General features: G+C 35.3%; 3 protein-coding genes across 11 annotated transcripts; all 3 read right to left on the reverse strand.

The window, feature by feature from the left end:
- Positions 1–115: 115 nt before the first annotated feature.
- On the reverse strand, positions 116–11,539 carry LOC142530177 (putative inactive protein kinase At3g63330). 9 transcript variants are annotated; one of them, XM_075635974.1, is made up of 21 exons: positions 11,197–11,539; positions 10,842–11,100; positions 10,143–10,248; positions 9,915–10,056; positions 9,381–9,645; positions 8,895–9,262; positions 8,539–8,609; positions 7,600–7,747; positions 7,281–7,455; positions 6,744–6,978; positions 5,809–6,276; positions 5,383–5,440; positions 5,205–5,292; positions 4,870–4,944; positions 3,794–3,877; positions 3,198–3,341; positions 2,549–2,630; positions 1,364–1,446; positions 1,208–1,262; positions 1,029–1,095; positions 116–301 (listed from the first exon to the last, which is right to left on the reverse strand). In XM_075635974.1, exons 1-20 carry the CDS (start codon positions 11,474–11,476, stop codon positions 1,030–1,032), a joined length of 3,252 nt encoding a protein of 1,083 aa, XP_075492089.1. In that variant the 5' UTR covers positions 11,477–11,539; the 3' UTR covers positions 116–301; position 1,029. The 9 variants fall into 9 exon arrangements, 6 of the variants coding, with proteins under 6 accessions (XP_075492089.1, XP_075492087.1, XP_075492086.1 ...); XM_075635972.1 differs by lacking the exon at positions 116–301 and adding an exon at positions 308–573; XM_075635971.1 differs by lacking the exon at positions 116–301 and having other exon boundaries at positions 622–1,095.
- A 239-nt stretch (positions 11,540–11,778) lies between these two features.
- Positions 11,779–13,908, reverse strand: LOC142530180 (calmodulin-like). The gene is made up of 5 exons (XM_075635980.1): positions 13,772–13,908; positions 12,783–12,880; positions 12,530–12,690; positions 12,181–12,258; positions 11,779–12,076 (listed from the first exon to the last, which is right to left on the reverse strand). The coding sequence occupies exons 1-5, from the start codon at positions 13,777–13,779 to the stop codon at positions 11,945–11,947; spliced, it is 477 nt and encodes a 158-aa protein (XP_075492095.1). The 5' UTR covers positions 13,780–13,908; the 3' UTR covers positions 11,779–11,944.
- Positions 13,909–13,937: 29 nt separating this feature from the next.
- LOC142530179 (2-methyl-6-phytyl-1,4-hydroquinone methyltransferase, chloroplastic-like) lies at positions 13,938–16,480 on the reverse strand. Its single transcript, XM_075635979.1, has 3 exons — positions 15,658–16,480; positions 14,880–15,186; positions 13,938–14,408 (listed from the first exon to the last, which is right to left on the reverse strand). Exons 1-3 carry the CDS (start codon positions 16,236–16,238, stop codon positions 14,253–14,255), a joined length of 1,044 nt encoding a protein of 347 aa, XP_075492094.1. The 5' UTR covers positions 16,239–16,480; the 3' UTR covers positions 13,938–14,252.
- Positions 16,481–17,358: the final 878 nt, after the last annotated feature.

Here is a 17,358-nt window from a genome sequence, read left to right on the forward strand (position 1 = left end):
ATTTAGTATATATTTTTTTTATAATTAATTTGATTTATATTCATATTATAATTATAAAAATTATTGAAGAACTAAACTGTAATTTAGAAATAACGAATTAGAAAAAGAAAAAACAACCATCACACCAAGTTTTTTTTTTACCCTGTTACGAGGAAACATAATAAATAGTAAGAGATGCATATAAAAAATAGTGCAAGAATACAAGATAGTGGAGATGGAGTTTCACAATTTCCTATGTAAGTACAATAAATTATGTCGTTTCTTGGCTCCTTCCGCTTCAACCATATCTTCAATTTGGCATCTTGAACATAGAGAAGAATGAATTCACTAGGTTGTAACACACAAAAAGAGTGCATTCGTCTTCAATGTTGTCTCAAGAAAAATGCAAAGCAAAAACACCCATATTATAATAATTACTATTAATTATAAAAATCCATAACCTAATTTCTACAGCCTCAAGCCCCCACCTTTGACGAGCTCCTGTGTCTCCTGAGTTCACTGTCGCCACTATGCTACACCAGAAGAATACCTCTCGGATAATTCTCAACCTTTGATGGGGTGAAATACCCCTCCCTGTTTATGTTAACAATCGATACAATATATTGTTTTCGCGAACAGATGTTTATTACTGGGATGACACATCTATACTACATTAAAAGGTTAAATGGAATTTTGTATGATTTAAAACAAGTGCAGAATGATGCTGATGAGGGTAGGGGCTTCAGATTACACGTCAGGTCGCTTTACTAGAGACTACATTAGAAGCCCACCATTCTTTTCCCCTCCTAGCTGGGCTGCTTTCTCCTACTACCTTTCTGTTTATGCAGCGGCCAGAGGTCATAGTAACTGAAGAATCGATTTTGTTTTTTTACAACTAGGGTCAACTGACTCAAGAAGCATGGCCGAGAAAGGTCGAGAGATCTAAGGGCTCGATGAAAAGATTAATCTGTCTCCACTCACAGATACAAGGACCTCCCCACGAACAATAGAGAACTAGCAGTGGAAACAAAACTAGAATTCTAAGTTACCTCATTTTCCGGAAGCTTGTGAAAAGTAAGGATGTCGAAGGGCATCATCAACATTGAGTCTGTCCTCCTGACATGGTAAAAAGTAAACACACAACACACAAGCATTTTCTAAGAAAAAAATCCCCTAAAAGAAAAGATGGAGATTCCATTACATTAAGCTTTTTGAGAACGAAACTTACCGGATCCCAACGCAACAAATCTCGAAATAAACGCAATGCCAAGACATTTGGAAACCTAAGAAAATTTTAGGGAAAATAGAAGGTATAAAACAACCGTCAACTCATTGGTTAACAAGACATGCAAAATTAAGAGGGAAAAAGAAGCTAAAGACCAACCCTATTTTAAGAGGATCTCTACCCTTTATTGTATCAGAAAAGAATTCTTCAGAGCACTTCCAAGGAACAGGTGAATTGTAACCCTGCATCCAATTCAAATCACATCGAACATCCATTATTGGAATAGACGAATACAACAAGATCATTCAACGATGACTAGATATAAACAGGATACCTTTAATAAGAATAAACTTTCGTCCTTGAACAATATTACAAAGCACTTAAACAGAATTAAAATTAATGTTCCCAGTATATATTAATACCAATAATCTGTAATGGACATACCCCACGTCCATACGCTATACACGAATGGCCGTTTCAAGAAGCAGCCATAGAGGGGTAGTAATTTAGGAATTTGTCCTAAAGATTGAATAGACTAGGATTTTGTTTTATTTATTATTCTTAGTTTGAGTTTTAATGGACTCTGAAATTGTTATTCTTAGTTTGAGTTTTATTGGAGTCTACGGGTCTTGGTTTGGGATAGGAGTCAGAGGATGTATCCTCAGATTTTGGCTTTATCTTTTGGGTTATTGAGTTTGGTTGGAGTCCTGTGTATTTAAACATATTTTTGGTACATAAATAAAACGATCTGCATATTTTACAAACAAAAAATTCTGAAATTCCGAGATCGGCAAGGAAGAAAGGTCAAACAAAAGGCCAATATTTCCGACGTGAACGACTTCACCGTTCATCGTCCCGTAACGAGATCCATAAGATATGGGCCCCCTTGGATGTACGGAAGCATGCTACCTTTTTTCAACCCGATGGTTATTTTTACAGAGGGGAAACAGAATCATACTGAAAATCCTTGTTGTTGGATTTATCTTAGAGTCAGAGTATGGAGCCGAGGAAAAGACTGATTCAGCTATGACACAACAGCCCAATGACCAGAGAAATGACATTGGTTTACAATAGATATGTTAGTGGCGTCATCTTTTAGCCATACGGTTCCGACAGCTACGTATTACAAAAAGATATGAATTAGCAAGTAAAAATTTTAAAAGATACAATTACATACAAAGCGTATTTCTTGAATTATTAATGGTTCCTGTAGAGCCAACAACATGATAAGAGGATTCATCACTAATTGCAAGTTTATCGAGTCAAAAGGGTCAGAGGTCAAATTATCCGCCGTCTTCACAAAATTAAGGAAAAAATACAAGAGAAAATAGTAGGGGAACTCACTCGATCATTTGTATAAAAATCTTGACGAAGAATTGAAGAAGTCCCAGGAATTAAGATGCACAATTCCATGAGAGCTCTAAGTCTGCCATCAAGGAAAAAACAGATCACTTGAGAGAGCTATAACCATCTATCAATGAGGGAAGTGATAACATTACAAATGTTTGCCATGTGTAAAGCAACAGTTGTCAAAACTGTATGGTGCACATATGTTAGTTAATTATGAAATCAAACGAACAAGCGACCAAAGAAAATGCATAGATCAACAGTTGTCACTTGTGATACCAAATTGGTATCCTTTTTTCACCTCAATATTGGCGCATGTTATGATGCATACATATACGTGTGTCAGTTATTTCAAAATGACCATGTAAATCATCTGATAGCAAAACAGCCACGTCTCCAAAAATTCCATATGCCATTTACTAAGAAATTGAAAATATAGGGAAAAGCACCTTGTGACAGATGTTTTCTTATTCAATTAGGCCTGACAATTTAAAGGTAATATATCTGAAATCATTCAGTCACAAATGTGTAGTGTGGAAGCTGAGTCATGATTATTACATGTAACAGATGCCAAATGACGCAGTTCACAATATTACTTCACATGATTCATAGTCGCAAAAAGTTAATAATAATGATCAGGACTTACTTGTAAGCAAGCTCTTTCAAGTTATCATTCCAACCTTTCAGGTGCTGATCTAAAAGTACACGTGTTATAGAATTTATCTGAAACACATTTGGCGACCCTAAAATCAACTCCAACATCACAATCCCAACACTCCACATGTCATACCTATCCAAGAAAACAGTTTATTGATGGAAGTAAGATAAATTTAATCATCTTATAGTGTTCAAGAAAAATCATGCAATTCTGAGGTTTAAAACCAATTCCTTTCAAAAGGCTGTATATTTTTAGAGGTATGGGCTCCGATTCCACATTTTTCTTTCAAACAATTCATATCAATTCCCACAAAGGTGAAGTTAATTTATCTACTAATTATAACTATACATAGTTCATCAGTATCTTTTTATGCAAGTGGGAACTCTAACTCAGGCTAACAGATTGAAATAAACACCTTCCATCAACATTTCAAGTCATGAATGAAAACCATTAATTTCAAAAAAAAACGAGACTCCGCTCGTCAGGTGATTCACTGTTAATTAAATTACGCCAAACAAAAAAAGTCAATTAACAAATTCACTGATGCAGTATAGCTTATTGAATTCCACAGAAAGTAAGCATACTTCACTGTGATGCTCGACGGCCATTTGTACCAACTCACATTTAGAAAAGCTTCTGGTGGAGCATAATCGACAGTTTGTTCGGCGCTGAAAGTTAGAAAACAAACATATGTCAATCATTCAGCACGAAACAGAACAATTGCTTTTGTAGACAAACCACGTGAACAAGGAAGGTGGTAAGGATGAGCTGACATGTCAACATATCTCCCTAAAAGTGTGGAAAAATGGGAATAGAACCTCAAAGATTAACAAAATGAAAGCAACATAAAAATATTTTTCAGTGTCGTAAATGGCAGGAGGCGGTGGCGGGAGGTATAAAGTTCCCAGTGTTGTAAATGGCAGTAGGAAATGGCGGTACGCGGTGGCAGGGTGGTCAGTGACCGCCTACTGCTTCGGCCGCCTAGGCTGTTTAATTTTTTTTTACATTTTTATATATAATTACACATCATCATACAATGCAAATACAAATAGTCATAATTCATTATGTAATAATATATGTAATTAAATGATGTGTATGGATAAATAAGCTTCATACAATGCAATACAATTAGGGTCTTGGAAGAGAAAATGTACAAGTGTATTGATAATTAGGCAGGCAGGCAGTTTGCGGCTGCGGCTGCGGCAGTGGGCGGTTCGAGGCAGAAGGAGGCAGGGGTTGTAGGTGATTGGGCTGGTGGGGATATTATATTTTAGAAGAGAAAGTATATTAATAATTAGGGTTTTTTAAAATATTTTATTGAATTTGATCGCCTCCCACCCATGCTCATCTTTTACTGCCTTTGACGAACGCCACCCGCCTAGGCGACCGCCTCGGTCACCATTTAGAACACATAAAATCCATCTCAAATATAAAGAAAGATGCTTCCAAAACAGTCATTGTGACAAGGAAAGTCATGAGTGACGTGCACAAATGGATAAACCTGAGCCTCGTCTTTGTGTCAACTTATTAAATTTGAAGCCTCTTCTTCAGGCCATGGTGGGCTTTTCTTTTTTTTTTGTGGGTGCCATTAATAATACAATACTGCTGTACAGAAGTTGGAAGCAAAACAGCAAACAGGTAAATATAGTAAATATAATACCTAGAAGGCCCAACAGATCCATAAAGATGCTTCACAGTGTAATCATCCACTGCACTACCAAAGTCAATAATGCGCCTGAAAAATTGATAGAAAAAGACATGAAATGTTGTCAAACAACCATGAAGATTTCAAGCCCAAATATCAATGCTAAACAAACAAGTTCTATTTGAAGATTTATCAACAGGGCAAAAAACATCAGATATTTATAAAAGTTATGGCATACCGACAAAATGAAGAATAAATTAAGATTGGATAGCATGAAGTTAAAATTCGTTATTTCTGATAAACTAGAAAAAGGAGGAAAAACCACAACGTCAGCATATAATCAACAGTACATTTTTGTTGTGTAGCTCTTATCTCTATTGGGGCTTCCTTGCAAACAACTTCCAGAGTCCTGATCCTCAAAGCAAATGACCATGTTTTCTTGCAAGGTAAATCAAATGACATCATTCATTAGCATCATACCATAAAAACTACCAATAGTTAATGCATAACGATAAGTGTATACCTTACCAGGTTTAATATCCCGATGAGTGATATTCCGATCATGGCAGGACTTCAGTGCCAACAACTGAAAACAAAAGGAAGCATGTAAAGAGGCTTGATGAATAGACATAAAAAAAGGTAAATTCATATATCTGTTTAAGTTGTATTTCCTCCCGAAAGTACAATTTTATAAAAGTTATATTTTGGTGTACATGCCAACAACTGCAAAGACTTCACTTATGATCTAGTCTCTCCCAAGAATTTTGCACTAACTTAAAAAATGGCAACTTCAAGATACCACTATAAAATTCCTTTCTCTTCCCGAGGGTGGCTTGTATCGCATAACACATTTACAATTGAAAAACATGCCAAATTCAGTACTATCAAAAAATGTTCACATCCCCGTAACTATAATGTGATTAAATTTACGTTAAGCACGTTCAATTAGCATACCAACTGCCAAATTATATTGCGAAATTCCTCTTTGCCTTCTTCCGTTGTCTTCATCCAATGCCACCACTTTGATGGCTGTAATACCTGAACACGCTTCCCCTCCTCACTTCTTTCTTTGCCTGCATTGTTTACCACTTCTTCAGCGGTGTAAATGAGTTTTGACAATGACACACCTTCATGACGAAATACAAGCCATATTTCATTAGAACGTGACTCAAAAGACTCAACATATCTTGCAATATGATTCAATCCTTCTTCATAGACCACTCCATGTGGTCTCTTTTCCTCGAGAGGGATACCCTCGAGATTTAAAGAATCCTCCATTTCTAGTATAACTGATTTTGTCCAGACAAAATCTGATACTTCTGTAGCTAGTGAACCTCGAATACAGTGAGAGGCATTTAAGAAAACTTCGCCAAAGTATTTCTCTCGTAGTCCACTCAAGTAAGCGGAAATTCCCCTTTCCACCTGTTGGCGGAAATTACATAATGTCATAAATCAAGAATTCAAGAACCACGTAACCAAGAAAATTTTCATCTTACAAAATCATAATGAATATCTGCATTTTTGCTTAATACATATACATAACAGAGATGTCAACAATCACTACACCAATTCATGAATCAAAATCTAATATCAATGAAAATAACGTGATGTCTCTTCAGTTGCATACTGTTTACCTTCCCAGAACGAGTAAAACTGAGTCCAAAACCAATAAAAAAGAACTCTTGCATCAAATTTTCAGACATTACTATAGCTCTTCATAAAAAGATTTTTAGGATATTAAAATTATCCAGCAATTTCTCAGCAATGACAACATTATTCATACTATGACAGCATGCAGGAGAAGCGGAATTCTTTACAAAGAGATAGTAAAATTGTAATGATGTGATAAAACCCCATCTGCAAATAAGGGTGATATTATGAAATTTTACCATTATCCTCTTCAAAATGAACATATTTTCATCAGAATGCGTGGAGTTGCAATCCTCAACAAGTGAATTTCTATGTAGCTTTGCATTGCATGCCCCTAAAGTATCTTTGCTGGAAAAATTATTTTTATCTCCATGGCTCCATTTTCCATCTTTCCCAACATGAGATATATTCAAATTGAAGGCAAGCCAAACTTCTCCATATGCTCCACGGTCAAACTTCTTCTTTAATATGTATCTAAAGAAAAAATATATTATATTCAAATATCAACAATCAACATGAGTCCATTTTAAAAAAAAAGAAACAATCAGCATGAGGTTGCATCAGCGAGAAAGGCCACTGATGTTAGAGAGCCAATGCAATACAACTTTCTTGACAGCTTTGAGTCCCGGTTATTTGAGGCAACTAAAAGTGAAAAATCTTTTATCCTCCACTCAGGCATATATGCAAGATCAACAGCAGCAACTAAAAGTGAAAAATCTTTTATCCTCCACTTATGGCATATATGCAACAGGACAAAATGTAAGAAATAAATATACCGAGAATCTGATGCCGCGTTCTCGTTTTGACCAGTATAATGAAAAGGAATAGATTCTAGCAAACCAAGAAATCTGGAAAAACTATCAGAATTCACACATTGATCTTTATTTTCATCAATAAACATTCCAAAGTGGGCGCAAATATGGTGATCATTGTACAAATCTAAAGGTCCACCTGCACCAGTAATAATAGAAGGCATTAAATCATCAATGACATCGAATCGAACAATATTATGTAATGAAAGATTTTAACAAGCCCATATACAATGTTTGAGGGCATGGGGCTGGAGTTTTCATAAAGAATGACTATACAACGTACTCCAGTTAAAATTATCTCCACCAGGTAAAGCATGTGCCAAGTCATAAATAGATTCTTGGTCATCTTTATGAAGCCAAAATGTGTAATCATCATTTACGTCAAGGTTTTCAGACAGATAAAAGGATCCAAAGTTGTGTTTTCCTTCTACCTGCAGCAAGAGTAATTATTCAACAACCATTCTTCATTTGAGTAAAACACTGATCTGTCACTTCGCAAATATAGAGAATCCAGAATACATAGATTAAATCTCTCATTTGTCATTAAAAACATTCATCTCTAAACATTATTGTTCAAACTCTACATGAAACTTCCAACCAGCTAAATTGCATACCTTAAACCAATAAGAATGGCAAAAACTTGCTAGATACCCTTGGCTAAGAAACATCGAACAGAAATCTCACAATAAAGGAATTCATACAAATGCAAAAATTGAAAGAAAAAAAAATTTGTCTTTCTACGCAATTCATTATTTGGAGATATAAATAGAAGAGTCAGAAACTAATAGACCAAAATTAGCCTGACTTTAAGTTATCATGCATGTGTTGAGGAAACTAAAGCTTTAATCTCAAACATATCATAAAGGAAACCAGAGATAAATGTAGCTGAATCAACCAATTTGGAACTAAAGATTGCATGGTGATGATGATTCCGACACCAGTAAAGTTGGAGCTATGAGCATAACACAGGGCTTGGTGAATTCTAACCCACAGTAGCTATAATAAGGCTCCATGTGGTAGCTGAAGTTTACTTGCATAACTAGGACGTTGCACTCACACAGTAACATGAAAGCCTCGGATGAATTGTGTACATTCATAAAGCAATGTGCCTTTTCAACTTGAGATGATATATATGCTGGAATACAAATAGGAAGCAGACCAAAATAGAAAGCGAGGATCAATTGAATACTTTAAGTTAAATTACTAGCTATATGATGCTTACCAATAATCTATCAAACTTGGTACTAACTGGATGATGTTGCGGCTTTATGAGTATTGAAGTGTTATCATTGGCTAACAAAATGAGTAAAGCATAGATTAGTACATCTGAAAGACTGAAACAAAGATCAAAGAACACCAGTTGAGATTCAAAAACGTAATGTGCAGAAGAACGTAAATAAACATAAGTTTTTACGCATTAGAGCATCAAAATCAGTAAAAGTACTTATTTTCAGAAATACATATCTTGTCTATCGTTAATCTATAGGAGGTTTAACTCATATGATTGAAAATAGTTGATTTTACCATAATTATCTCTGGGTAGAACACAATTCTTAAAGTGCTAAATAATAAAATCACCTGAAATTTTGTCAAGCTGTCTTTGATATCCTATAGTCGAGTAATCAGATTTCACTGATTTATGACACCAATTCCCCCGCAAAGTTTCTAAAGTATCAAATGTTCTGACAGGAAGGGTTGTAGCTGCTAAATTATCCATACTTCCTCTCTCAAATGCGGTATTGACAATACAATCAGCTAATGAATTAGAACATGAAGAAACAGGTTCTGGAGGCACCGTGACCTGAGAAAGTGGTTCCCATAATAGATCACAAATATCTTGGGGGCTAAGCTTTTCAAAAACACCATCAGAAGCAGCAACCACATAGCTGTCATTCGCAGTCAAAGGTTGCCAATCTGTCACCTCAGGAACGGAAATTACACCATAACTGTCCACAAGCTAATGGTTAAATAAAAGGCCAAATATTTTCCAACTCTTTTGTTTTAGATATACAAGATGGATTCTTAAAAAATTATTAGAAGAACAAATTATGTAAATCAACTAACCTTTTAAAGCCTATGTCTCCGATTGCTCTGGATACAGCCAACTGGCCATTCACACGAGCTACACCAGCCCACGTCGAAATATGACCGCCAGCAGATTCCACTCGGGATCTTTCATCATCTCTGTCAGGGTGGTGATCATTTGTCAGTTCTTTAGCGATATAAAACATCCATCCATTAGAAGCTTTTGATTTTAAGCGATGGTAATCCTTTAATGATGGAGAAGCATCAGTACCTCTTCTTTGCCTGACTATCCTGAATACAGTTGCTGCAATTTGTACAAACATTTAATTTGAAAATTTTAAATTCTCTAAACTTGTAATTCTCCTTGTAAAAAAACTAAAGAAAAATCCTTTCAGTGATGTTGACCATTAATTTATATAAAAAACGGATGACATTATTGTCTGAAAATGAAATTATATTTTCTACTAGGCCCAAATTTTAAAAGACATGAGAGTTAGGATCTTGCTGTTGTTTTGGAACAATATTCATTAAATAACTGATTTTTTCAATTGAGGAGGCCGAAGAGGGTATGACCTTTAGCCTCAAAAGGAGACTGGTATACTTCAGAGCACAAAAATGACTTTGAGTCTCCGACATTGGCTACTAGAATTTGAGTATCTGCTAGAAGTACCACAGTAGCTGTAGTGCCAGAATTCAGGTTGTGCCTACGTGCATCCTTTAAAAATAAAGTGGACAAGATAAGGAATAATGAGAATCTAGTTATTTAAGAAAATTTATTATATACACATAATAATTACTCACCTCGGAAAATGTTGCATCTATATCATGAATTGCCCTCAGCAATGCTTCCTTCAATATTTCAAGGGGGAAAGATCCATCTAATATAGCAGATATTGTCACCTGGAACCTATATATAAATTTTAATTTACATCACAAATCAACAGGCAAGGAAGAAAACAAAAAAAAAAACTTCTAACTGCAATCAATCATTAAGGATAGAGAATGTGCAATCAAAACAAAGCAAATAATATGTCCACAGCTTAAAATCCACTGAAGCCATAAAATATTATTCATGAATGGTACCCAGCACACACACACACACACACACACATATGTATGTATATGTATGTATATCTACGTACACATACATACATATATATGTATGTATGTACACATTTATAAGAAAAAAACCACCAGCAACAGAAACTCTTTGCCACAAGTGGATGTAGGAAGAAGAGACAAAAACGATATACTTGAGCAATTGAAAAAAGGAAAAACATTTCAAGACCCTTGAATATGGTTTATATATAATAATGTTAAAAGTTAAAATAGATTCATACTTTTCAGATTACTTTACCAACCGTCCTAGGATACTCGACCTAGTCAACAAAAAATTTCTCCATCTACCTCATATACGTATTAGACATACAATAATTTTTTTCAGTAGACGACTTATAAGTTATAAAACTGATTTCTCAAAAGCATTCGAAAAACAAAGACCTTCCAAGATCCAATATCTGCCTGTTGGTTTCATCATTCCACTCAATCTTGCGGAAAGCGGGAACATTTTCTCCCTTACCCGGCAGCAGCCAGACAAAATTTCGTGATAAAATCGAATAAGTGGTATCGAGAAGAAAATAAGTATGCAACATGAAATACTCCAAGAGCAAGTCCGAGGCCATCTGACTCGCTTCTGAACCGTTATGCCCATCGAAAACGGCCATCATTCTAACATTGATTTCTCTAACCCCCTTAGGACCTGCGGCAACAAGAAGAAAATCACCAAGAAATGCCTACATAATACTGCAGCAAAAGAAGAAAGTTATATATCTTCCAGTCATCAGCAATACTCAACCGGGGAAAGGAATGCGAAGTTCGAATGAGCACAGAGTTCGATCCTCCATGGTCTTGCGGCGGCCTCTAAGCATCGCGGACTGGCACGTGGCGCCGGACGCTTGTGTCTCGGCGCCGGACTTGAAAGTAGATGGCTTCCAACGAGGGCATTTTGGGGATTGAAACACCGCTGGCGCGCCTCCTTCTCTGTACACCGTCAGGCACGTCGGAGATTCTCCGGCAATGCCGAACACAAACCCTAAAATCAGGATGAACAATAACGAGGATTCGCCTGGTCTCATTATCCTAATCTAAAATCAAACCGTTGAACATAATCGCTCGCTTCGATGAAACATAATAACGAGGATTTGCTAGTTCTCAATAGATTATGAAAATAAAATATTTTTTTGTTATGGTTATATTATTTTAATTAATATTAATATTTGCTATTTGTGGATCTTATTCTCCATTTATTTTTTTATTTTATATTAAATAAATACATGTCTAATATTATTTAAACTTTAAATGATAATATTATTTTTAAAAACAGCAGACATCCTTTGGAAATTGTATTTTCAAAATTTATGTCGACATTTGAAGCTAGCAAGGTTGATGCAATTACATCTACAATCCTAATTTACAAAGGAATCTGGACTTGATAATACCAATACATGGAAATAAATTACAAAACCTAGACATAAATAATTATGTTATTTTAAACAAAGTCAATAAATCTATGGGGAAAATAAAAAAAAATACATTAATAATAATTAAGGTATCATCATCCTAGCAAATTCTTCATAACTAACAAGGCCATCTCCATCAAGATCAGCCTCTCTGATCATCTGTTCTGCTTCTTCATCTGTAAGTCTTTCTCCCAAATTTATCATCACGTTTCTCAACTGCTCATATATTTAAAAAATTATGAAGAAAAGGTCAAAACGAATTTAATTAAACAGTGTAATAATATAATTAATTAGTGAAGAAATTAAAATTATATGTTCACCTCAAGGGCAGATATGAATCCATCTTGATCTCTATCAAATACTTTGAAAGCTTCTTCTAGCTCATCCGCCACACTTTCCTGTCCATTTATTATTTATACAAACACTGTCAGCTAATTTTCATAAACTTTTGTCGATTCCAAGTTTACATCAGTATAATATTGCAGTTCAATTCATTATTGGGATAATGTTGTTTTCAAGATTGTTTAAATTACATATTTCAAGACGAACAAAAAACCCTCCGGTGCTTAAGGTATAATATATATGAAAAAAATATATCAATCAAGGCCCGTGATTTGAAATTAGAAGCAAAGATTTTGTATATATCTACATTATGAGTTTGATAATCACCTTCATTTTTCTTGCCATAATGCTCAAGAACTTGTCGAAACCCACAGCCGTGCCGTCTCCATCTGCAGCAACCTCGTTCATCATTTCTTGAATCTCTTCATGCGTTGGATGTTCATTCAAATGTTGAATCGCTGATGCCAATTCTCCCACAGTAATCAGCCCTTTTTTTAAAAAAAAGCAACCAATTAAACCAAAATTTGAATATAAATATTAATAAAAGTAACCTAAATACATTTTCAAGAATTAAACTGACCATCAGAATCTTTGTCGATGAGGCAGAAGGCTTCCCAGAACTCAGAAATCTCCACTTGTGTCAATGAATCAACCATTTTTTTAAAAGAACTCTCAAGTCTGGTATGATATAAAAAAAAAAAAAAACAGAGGAAAGTTCTGAATTTACGGAAACGTTCGAGTTTTAATAATATGGTACAGATTTCCCTACTATATAAGAGAGCTCGGCGATTTGCTTGAGTGAAATAGGAGTAAAGTCAAACACCATAGGGTGGAAAATTTATTTTCAATGTTAAAGACTGGAATTATAAAGTTCCTTATATTTTTTTAGTCTAATATTCAATGGGTAGACTTGAATGGGATGAATGACACCAAGAAATTAAGATTTCATTTCATTTTAATATATTATATCATATCAATCCTATATATAATTAAGGAAGTCAAATAATAAAGACAAAATAGTGTTTTTGTGTAATTTTCAGAATCCCAGAATACTTTTTTTTTTCTTTTTCAATTTTCTTTCCTTTTTGATAAATAAAAACCTTAATTATCGAGATACTCCAAAGAATCATGTCTAGCGTGGCAAAGAAACAAATAACATTTGTGTTGCACATCCATAATTTTTGATTTATTTATGCATATACGCAACTAAAAATTTAAAAATTATTATTTAATATATTAATTTGAGTAATATGTATCGATTAGGCTATTTGATTCATGCAGCGAAAAATGTTTATAATAAATAATAAAATTATTTAAAAATCCAAACTTCACCAATTATGTACTTTAAGCACATTTCCTCGTTATGACCATTTCTTCCGTTATTTTGGAAGAAGCCATTTATGTTCTGACGAATCTAGATTTTGTACAAGACCGGGTCATCTTATGGCAAATATTTAAAAATCATGTCTTGACTTCAATTAGTCAACTCGGGATTTGAATCAACGTGTAGAAAGAAACAATCTGAAGTTCAAACTGGCTAGCGGGTTCTTTTGGGCTAAAAAATCAAACCTTAACATTCCAAATCCGATTCAAAACACTGGTTCGTCAGCTCGAGCGAGCTTTTAGCTAGATATATCGTGATATTTGTGAGCATCAACCAGCCCAAGATTCTATATCAGTTTCAATAAAAGGTCGAGCTCAAGTGTAGAAACTGAAAACCATTCCAACAAAGAAAGACAGCCATGAAAACTCTGCAAAACGATGGCAAATAGAAGCTTCAGATGAACTTTTTAAACGTCTTTTTGTGCAGTATTCTTTTTGTGCAGAATACTCCACAGGTACGAGACAACGATATACCATGTTTGAAAAAAAACTAAGTTTACCAAGCTCAATTCTTGACTGCAAAAACACGAAGAAAATGTATAAACTTATCTGCAAGTTGAGAATTGAAACAAACTAGTTTATTGGGGTTTGCCAATCATCTTCAAGAAAGGTCCACAGGATGGATTGAGGAAGGGTAAGCTGCACCAACATGTTTCCTTAACACATCCTATATAGGTTGATCTTTCGGGACAATTTGATCTTTGATCCACATGTAAATCGGAACCAACACGTAGTAAGTTGCTGCCATGGCTCCAAGAATGAAGCGCATAATAAATACAAATGGATTCACTGGTTTTGACACGTCCTCTGCTTTAGGACCAAGCTGCAGATAAACACACAAAGCAAAAGGAGAAGTGATTCAAGATTCAACACTAGAAAATCATTGTAATCTCTTTAAAAAATAACAAGGAAGAAACAAAAATAGTAAATCAGTAGGCATTATTACATATATCATATATAGTACCTAAATTTCAAGCAAAGCTCCAAGCTTCGCACATAGTATAATTTCTGTTCCATAGCCGAAGTTTAATTGACCCGAACAATGGCTGTTTGATACTCTAAAACATACTAGATACATAGTTTGGACAACTGCAGAACTCAGACTTTTTGGATACCAGATGTTATTACTTAATAATTTTGCTACATGAATTCAAGGTTCATAGATTTCTAGCATCCACGAACAACTCAGGCTAGTTGTCAACAAATTCTACACAGGAAAGTAACAGAGAAAGTTGTTTCAAAATAGGAAGCAGAGTTCTAGTTTTGAAAGGAGAAACATAAGATGAAAAATTACCTTCAAAGGAGAATCCCCAGATGCGGGTTTAATGCCTGTAACAGAACATCCCATGATAAGCCCATGCCTGCGAACCCCACGATACCATTTCGGACCAATCCTCTTCAGTCGAACATCCTTAAATCCTGCCTTTTCAAACCACTCAATGTACTCTTCCTCTTTTGGAAAGAGCATCCAAACATCTGCAAAGAATCGAGACAACCAAAATGTAGGATACACAGGACCTATTAAGCAAGCCTTCCCCCCAAGTCGAAGAACTCTGTAAGCCTCCTTGATTCCACGCTGTGGGTCAGGCCAGTACTCGATACTGAGAAGATTCACAAAATCAAAGAACTTCTACGCGATTTCAAAAGAAAAATATTTTGAGAGTTTATATGCACTTTAACAGTTATGCAACTACACCAATATTTGCCTAGCTTTTCATAATTCATGTTCCATCAACCGAATATTTTTCATTAAAAGACACGACGCAGAGCCTTCAATTCACAAGATCCAACATAACCGTTAATCCAAGATGTACACAGAGCCTTCCGCATACACCTTTACAAATAGCAAAACTAGGAACTAGAGAACAAATTAAAATATACCAGTGGAGTGGACATCTTGATTAAAAAAATAACTTTTGGTGCTCAGACATAATACATGGATAACTTCAAGCAACAACATCAGCAACTGAAGTTTCAAATACTCAACCCGATAGAGCTTAATATCTCCAAGATCCTTGTAAGTTGTAATCAACGAAACATAAACGACAAACGTGAAAAATTAGCTAGTATACCTCCCAGCGGAAACATATCTATCTACCGAATCAGTCAAAAACGGGAGATCCTCTGCATCTCCTTCAATTATCCTGCATTCCTTCAAGGCCTCCTTCTGCTTAGCCTTCGCAAGCTGGTGGGGAGACTGATCAAGAATAGTCACATTCTTGGCATCCACATGCTTCACTATCCCCAAAGTCGTAAACCCCGTGCCTCCACCAACATCAACCACAATCAAATTCCTGTTATTCAAATCCGCTGGCTCTAACGCTTCATCTCTCATGTCTTCAGTCCAGTGCCCAGGGTTTATCACATGGTCATACACAATTGAGAGAAACCTGTAAAACCAGAAGGCTTCTTTCTTGTGCTGTATGAATCTCAGCTGTGACGCAGGCCTCGAGGCGGAGGCACTGCATTTTGGGACGAGGGTTGTCCTGTTCTTTCTAACCCCGATTGAAATCTTCCCACAAGGAACTGAATTTAACTTGAGCGAATTCTTGCCATGAAAATCTGAGCCATTACAACCTAACCCTTTCGAGGGCGGGGAGAAATTTCTAATGTAGGGAAGATTTTCAGCTCCGTTTAGCAAAGCAGAAGCCATTAAATGACCAAATTGAAAGAACCCACGAGCAAAAAAGTGACCTTTGAGGATGTCTCACTAAATTTGAAGCATATAAGCAAGACCCAAGATCGAAATCTGCCTAATTCTGCTATAGAGACGGGGGTGGTTTTCTGGGTGAGTGTTGAGCGAGGAGGGGCGATAAGAACCACACTGAATGCCTCGAGTATCGTACAGTTGGTCGGTTCTTTAGCCACTAAAATTAAATATATTATATTAAATAATTGGAGGGCTCGGATTTTTTTCGCGGAGATGCCGAGATGAGAGCGATGTGAGTCATGTCTCTGAATTATACTTGAATTTTGTTTGAGAGATTCAAAGAATGAGACAACGAAACAGCGCAGACGAGGAAGATAAAGCCGAGCCCAAGTGTAACCAAGAACGTTATTGCATTATTTGGGTCGAAAATACGGAACCAAACCAGCAAAATAGCCCAGCCCAACAAGAAAATAAGCCATATTTGTAGCTTGAACAGAGTAGTCGTCTATGTGGGCTTTAACTATTGACCGTTTAAATTGATAACCGATAAAATTGCCTTTTTTTTTCCTCATATTAGCTCGTATCAATATTTGTGTGATTAATTATTCGATTCATTTCATAAATTTTTTCTTTAGACATATTTCATAAGATTTTTGGAGAAGCCATTTTACTTTTAACTTGGTAAAAGGGAAATCCATAATTCCAAAGTCATAATTAATGGGATTCCCTGTTGCAAGAATACTAGAGAATGTTCATATTTTTCAAGAATATACCATATAATTTCTATTAGATTTTCACACACACACACATATATATATATACAAAAACTTATGTGAGGACGGTTTAACAGGTCATATTTTGTAAGACAGATCTCTTATTTGGGTCATCCATGAAAAAATATTACTTTTATGTTAAGAGTATTACTTTTTATTGTGAATATCGGTAGGGTTGACCCGTCTCACATATAAAGATTCGTGAGACCGTCTCACAAAAAATATACTCGTATATATGAAACACTTTCTCCTTATCCATTCAATTAAACCTTCATTTTAGAATAATCTTGGAATTCCCTTTTAAAAAAATGAAAGAACGGCTGAAAATCATCCAAATCAATTAATTATGT

The sequence above is a fragment of the Primulina tabacum genome, chromosome 16 (assembly GCF_025594145.1).
Source record: "Primulina tabacum isolate GXHZ01 chromosome 16, ASM2559414v2, whole genome shotgun sequence".
NCBI classification, from domain to species: Eukaryota; Viridiplantae; Streptophyta; class Magnoliopsida; order Lamiales; family Gesneriaceae; genus Primulina; species Primulina tabacum.

What these genes read in the sequence shown, in the direction of transcription:
- LOC142530177 (XM_075635974.1), bottom strand. Translation starts at nt 11,476, where the DNA reads ATGAGACCAGGCGAATCCTCGTTATTGTTCATCCTGATTTTAGGGTTT. An exon ending in GGAGACATAGGCTTTAAAAG is followed by an intron (nt 9,263 to 9,380) that starts GTTAGTTGATTT and finishes GCTTGTGGACAG; the next exon opens with TTATGGTGTAATTTCCGTTC. An exon ending in AGAGATCCTCTTAAAATAGG is followed by an intron (nt 1,263 to 1,363) that starts GTTGGTCTTTAG and finishes AAATTTTCTTAG; the next exon opens with GTTTCCAAATGTCTTGGCAT.
- LOC142530180 (XM_075635980.1), bottom strand. An exon ending in CATCGACAAAGATTCTGATG is followed by an intron (nt 12,691 to 12,782) that starts GTCAGTTTAATT and finishes TTTTAAAAAAAG; the next exon opens with GGCTGATTACTGTGGGAGAA. An exon ending in GATTCATATCTGCCCTTGAG is followed by an intron (nt 12,077 to 12,180) that starts GTGAACATATAA and finishes ATATATGAGCAG; the next exon opens with TTGAGAAACGTGATGATAAA.
- LOC142530179 (XM_075635979.1), bottom strand. Translation starts at nt 16,238, where the DNA reads ATGGCTTCTGCTTTGCTAAACGGAGCTGAAAATCTTCCCTACATTAGA. An exon ending in AGATATGTTTCCGCTGGGAG is followed by an intron (nt 15,187 to 15,657) that starts GTATACTAGCTA and finishes GAATCTTCTCAG; the next exon opens with TATCGAGTACTGGCCTGACC. An exon ending in CTGGGGATTCTCCTTTGAAG is followed by an intron (nt 14,409 to 14,879) that starts GTAATTTTTCAT and finishes GTTTATCTGCAG; the next exon opens with CTTGGTCCTAAAGCAGAGGA.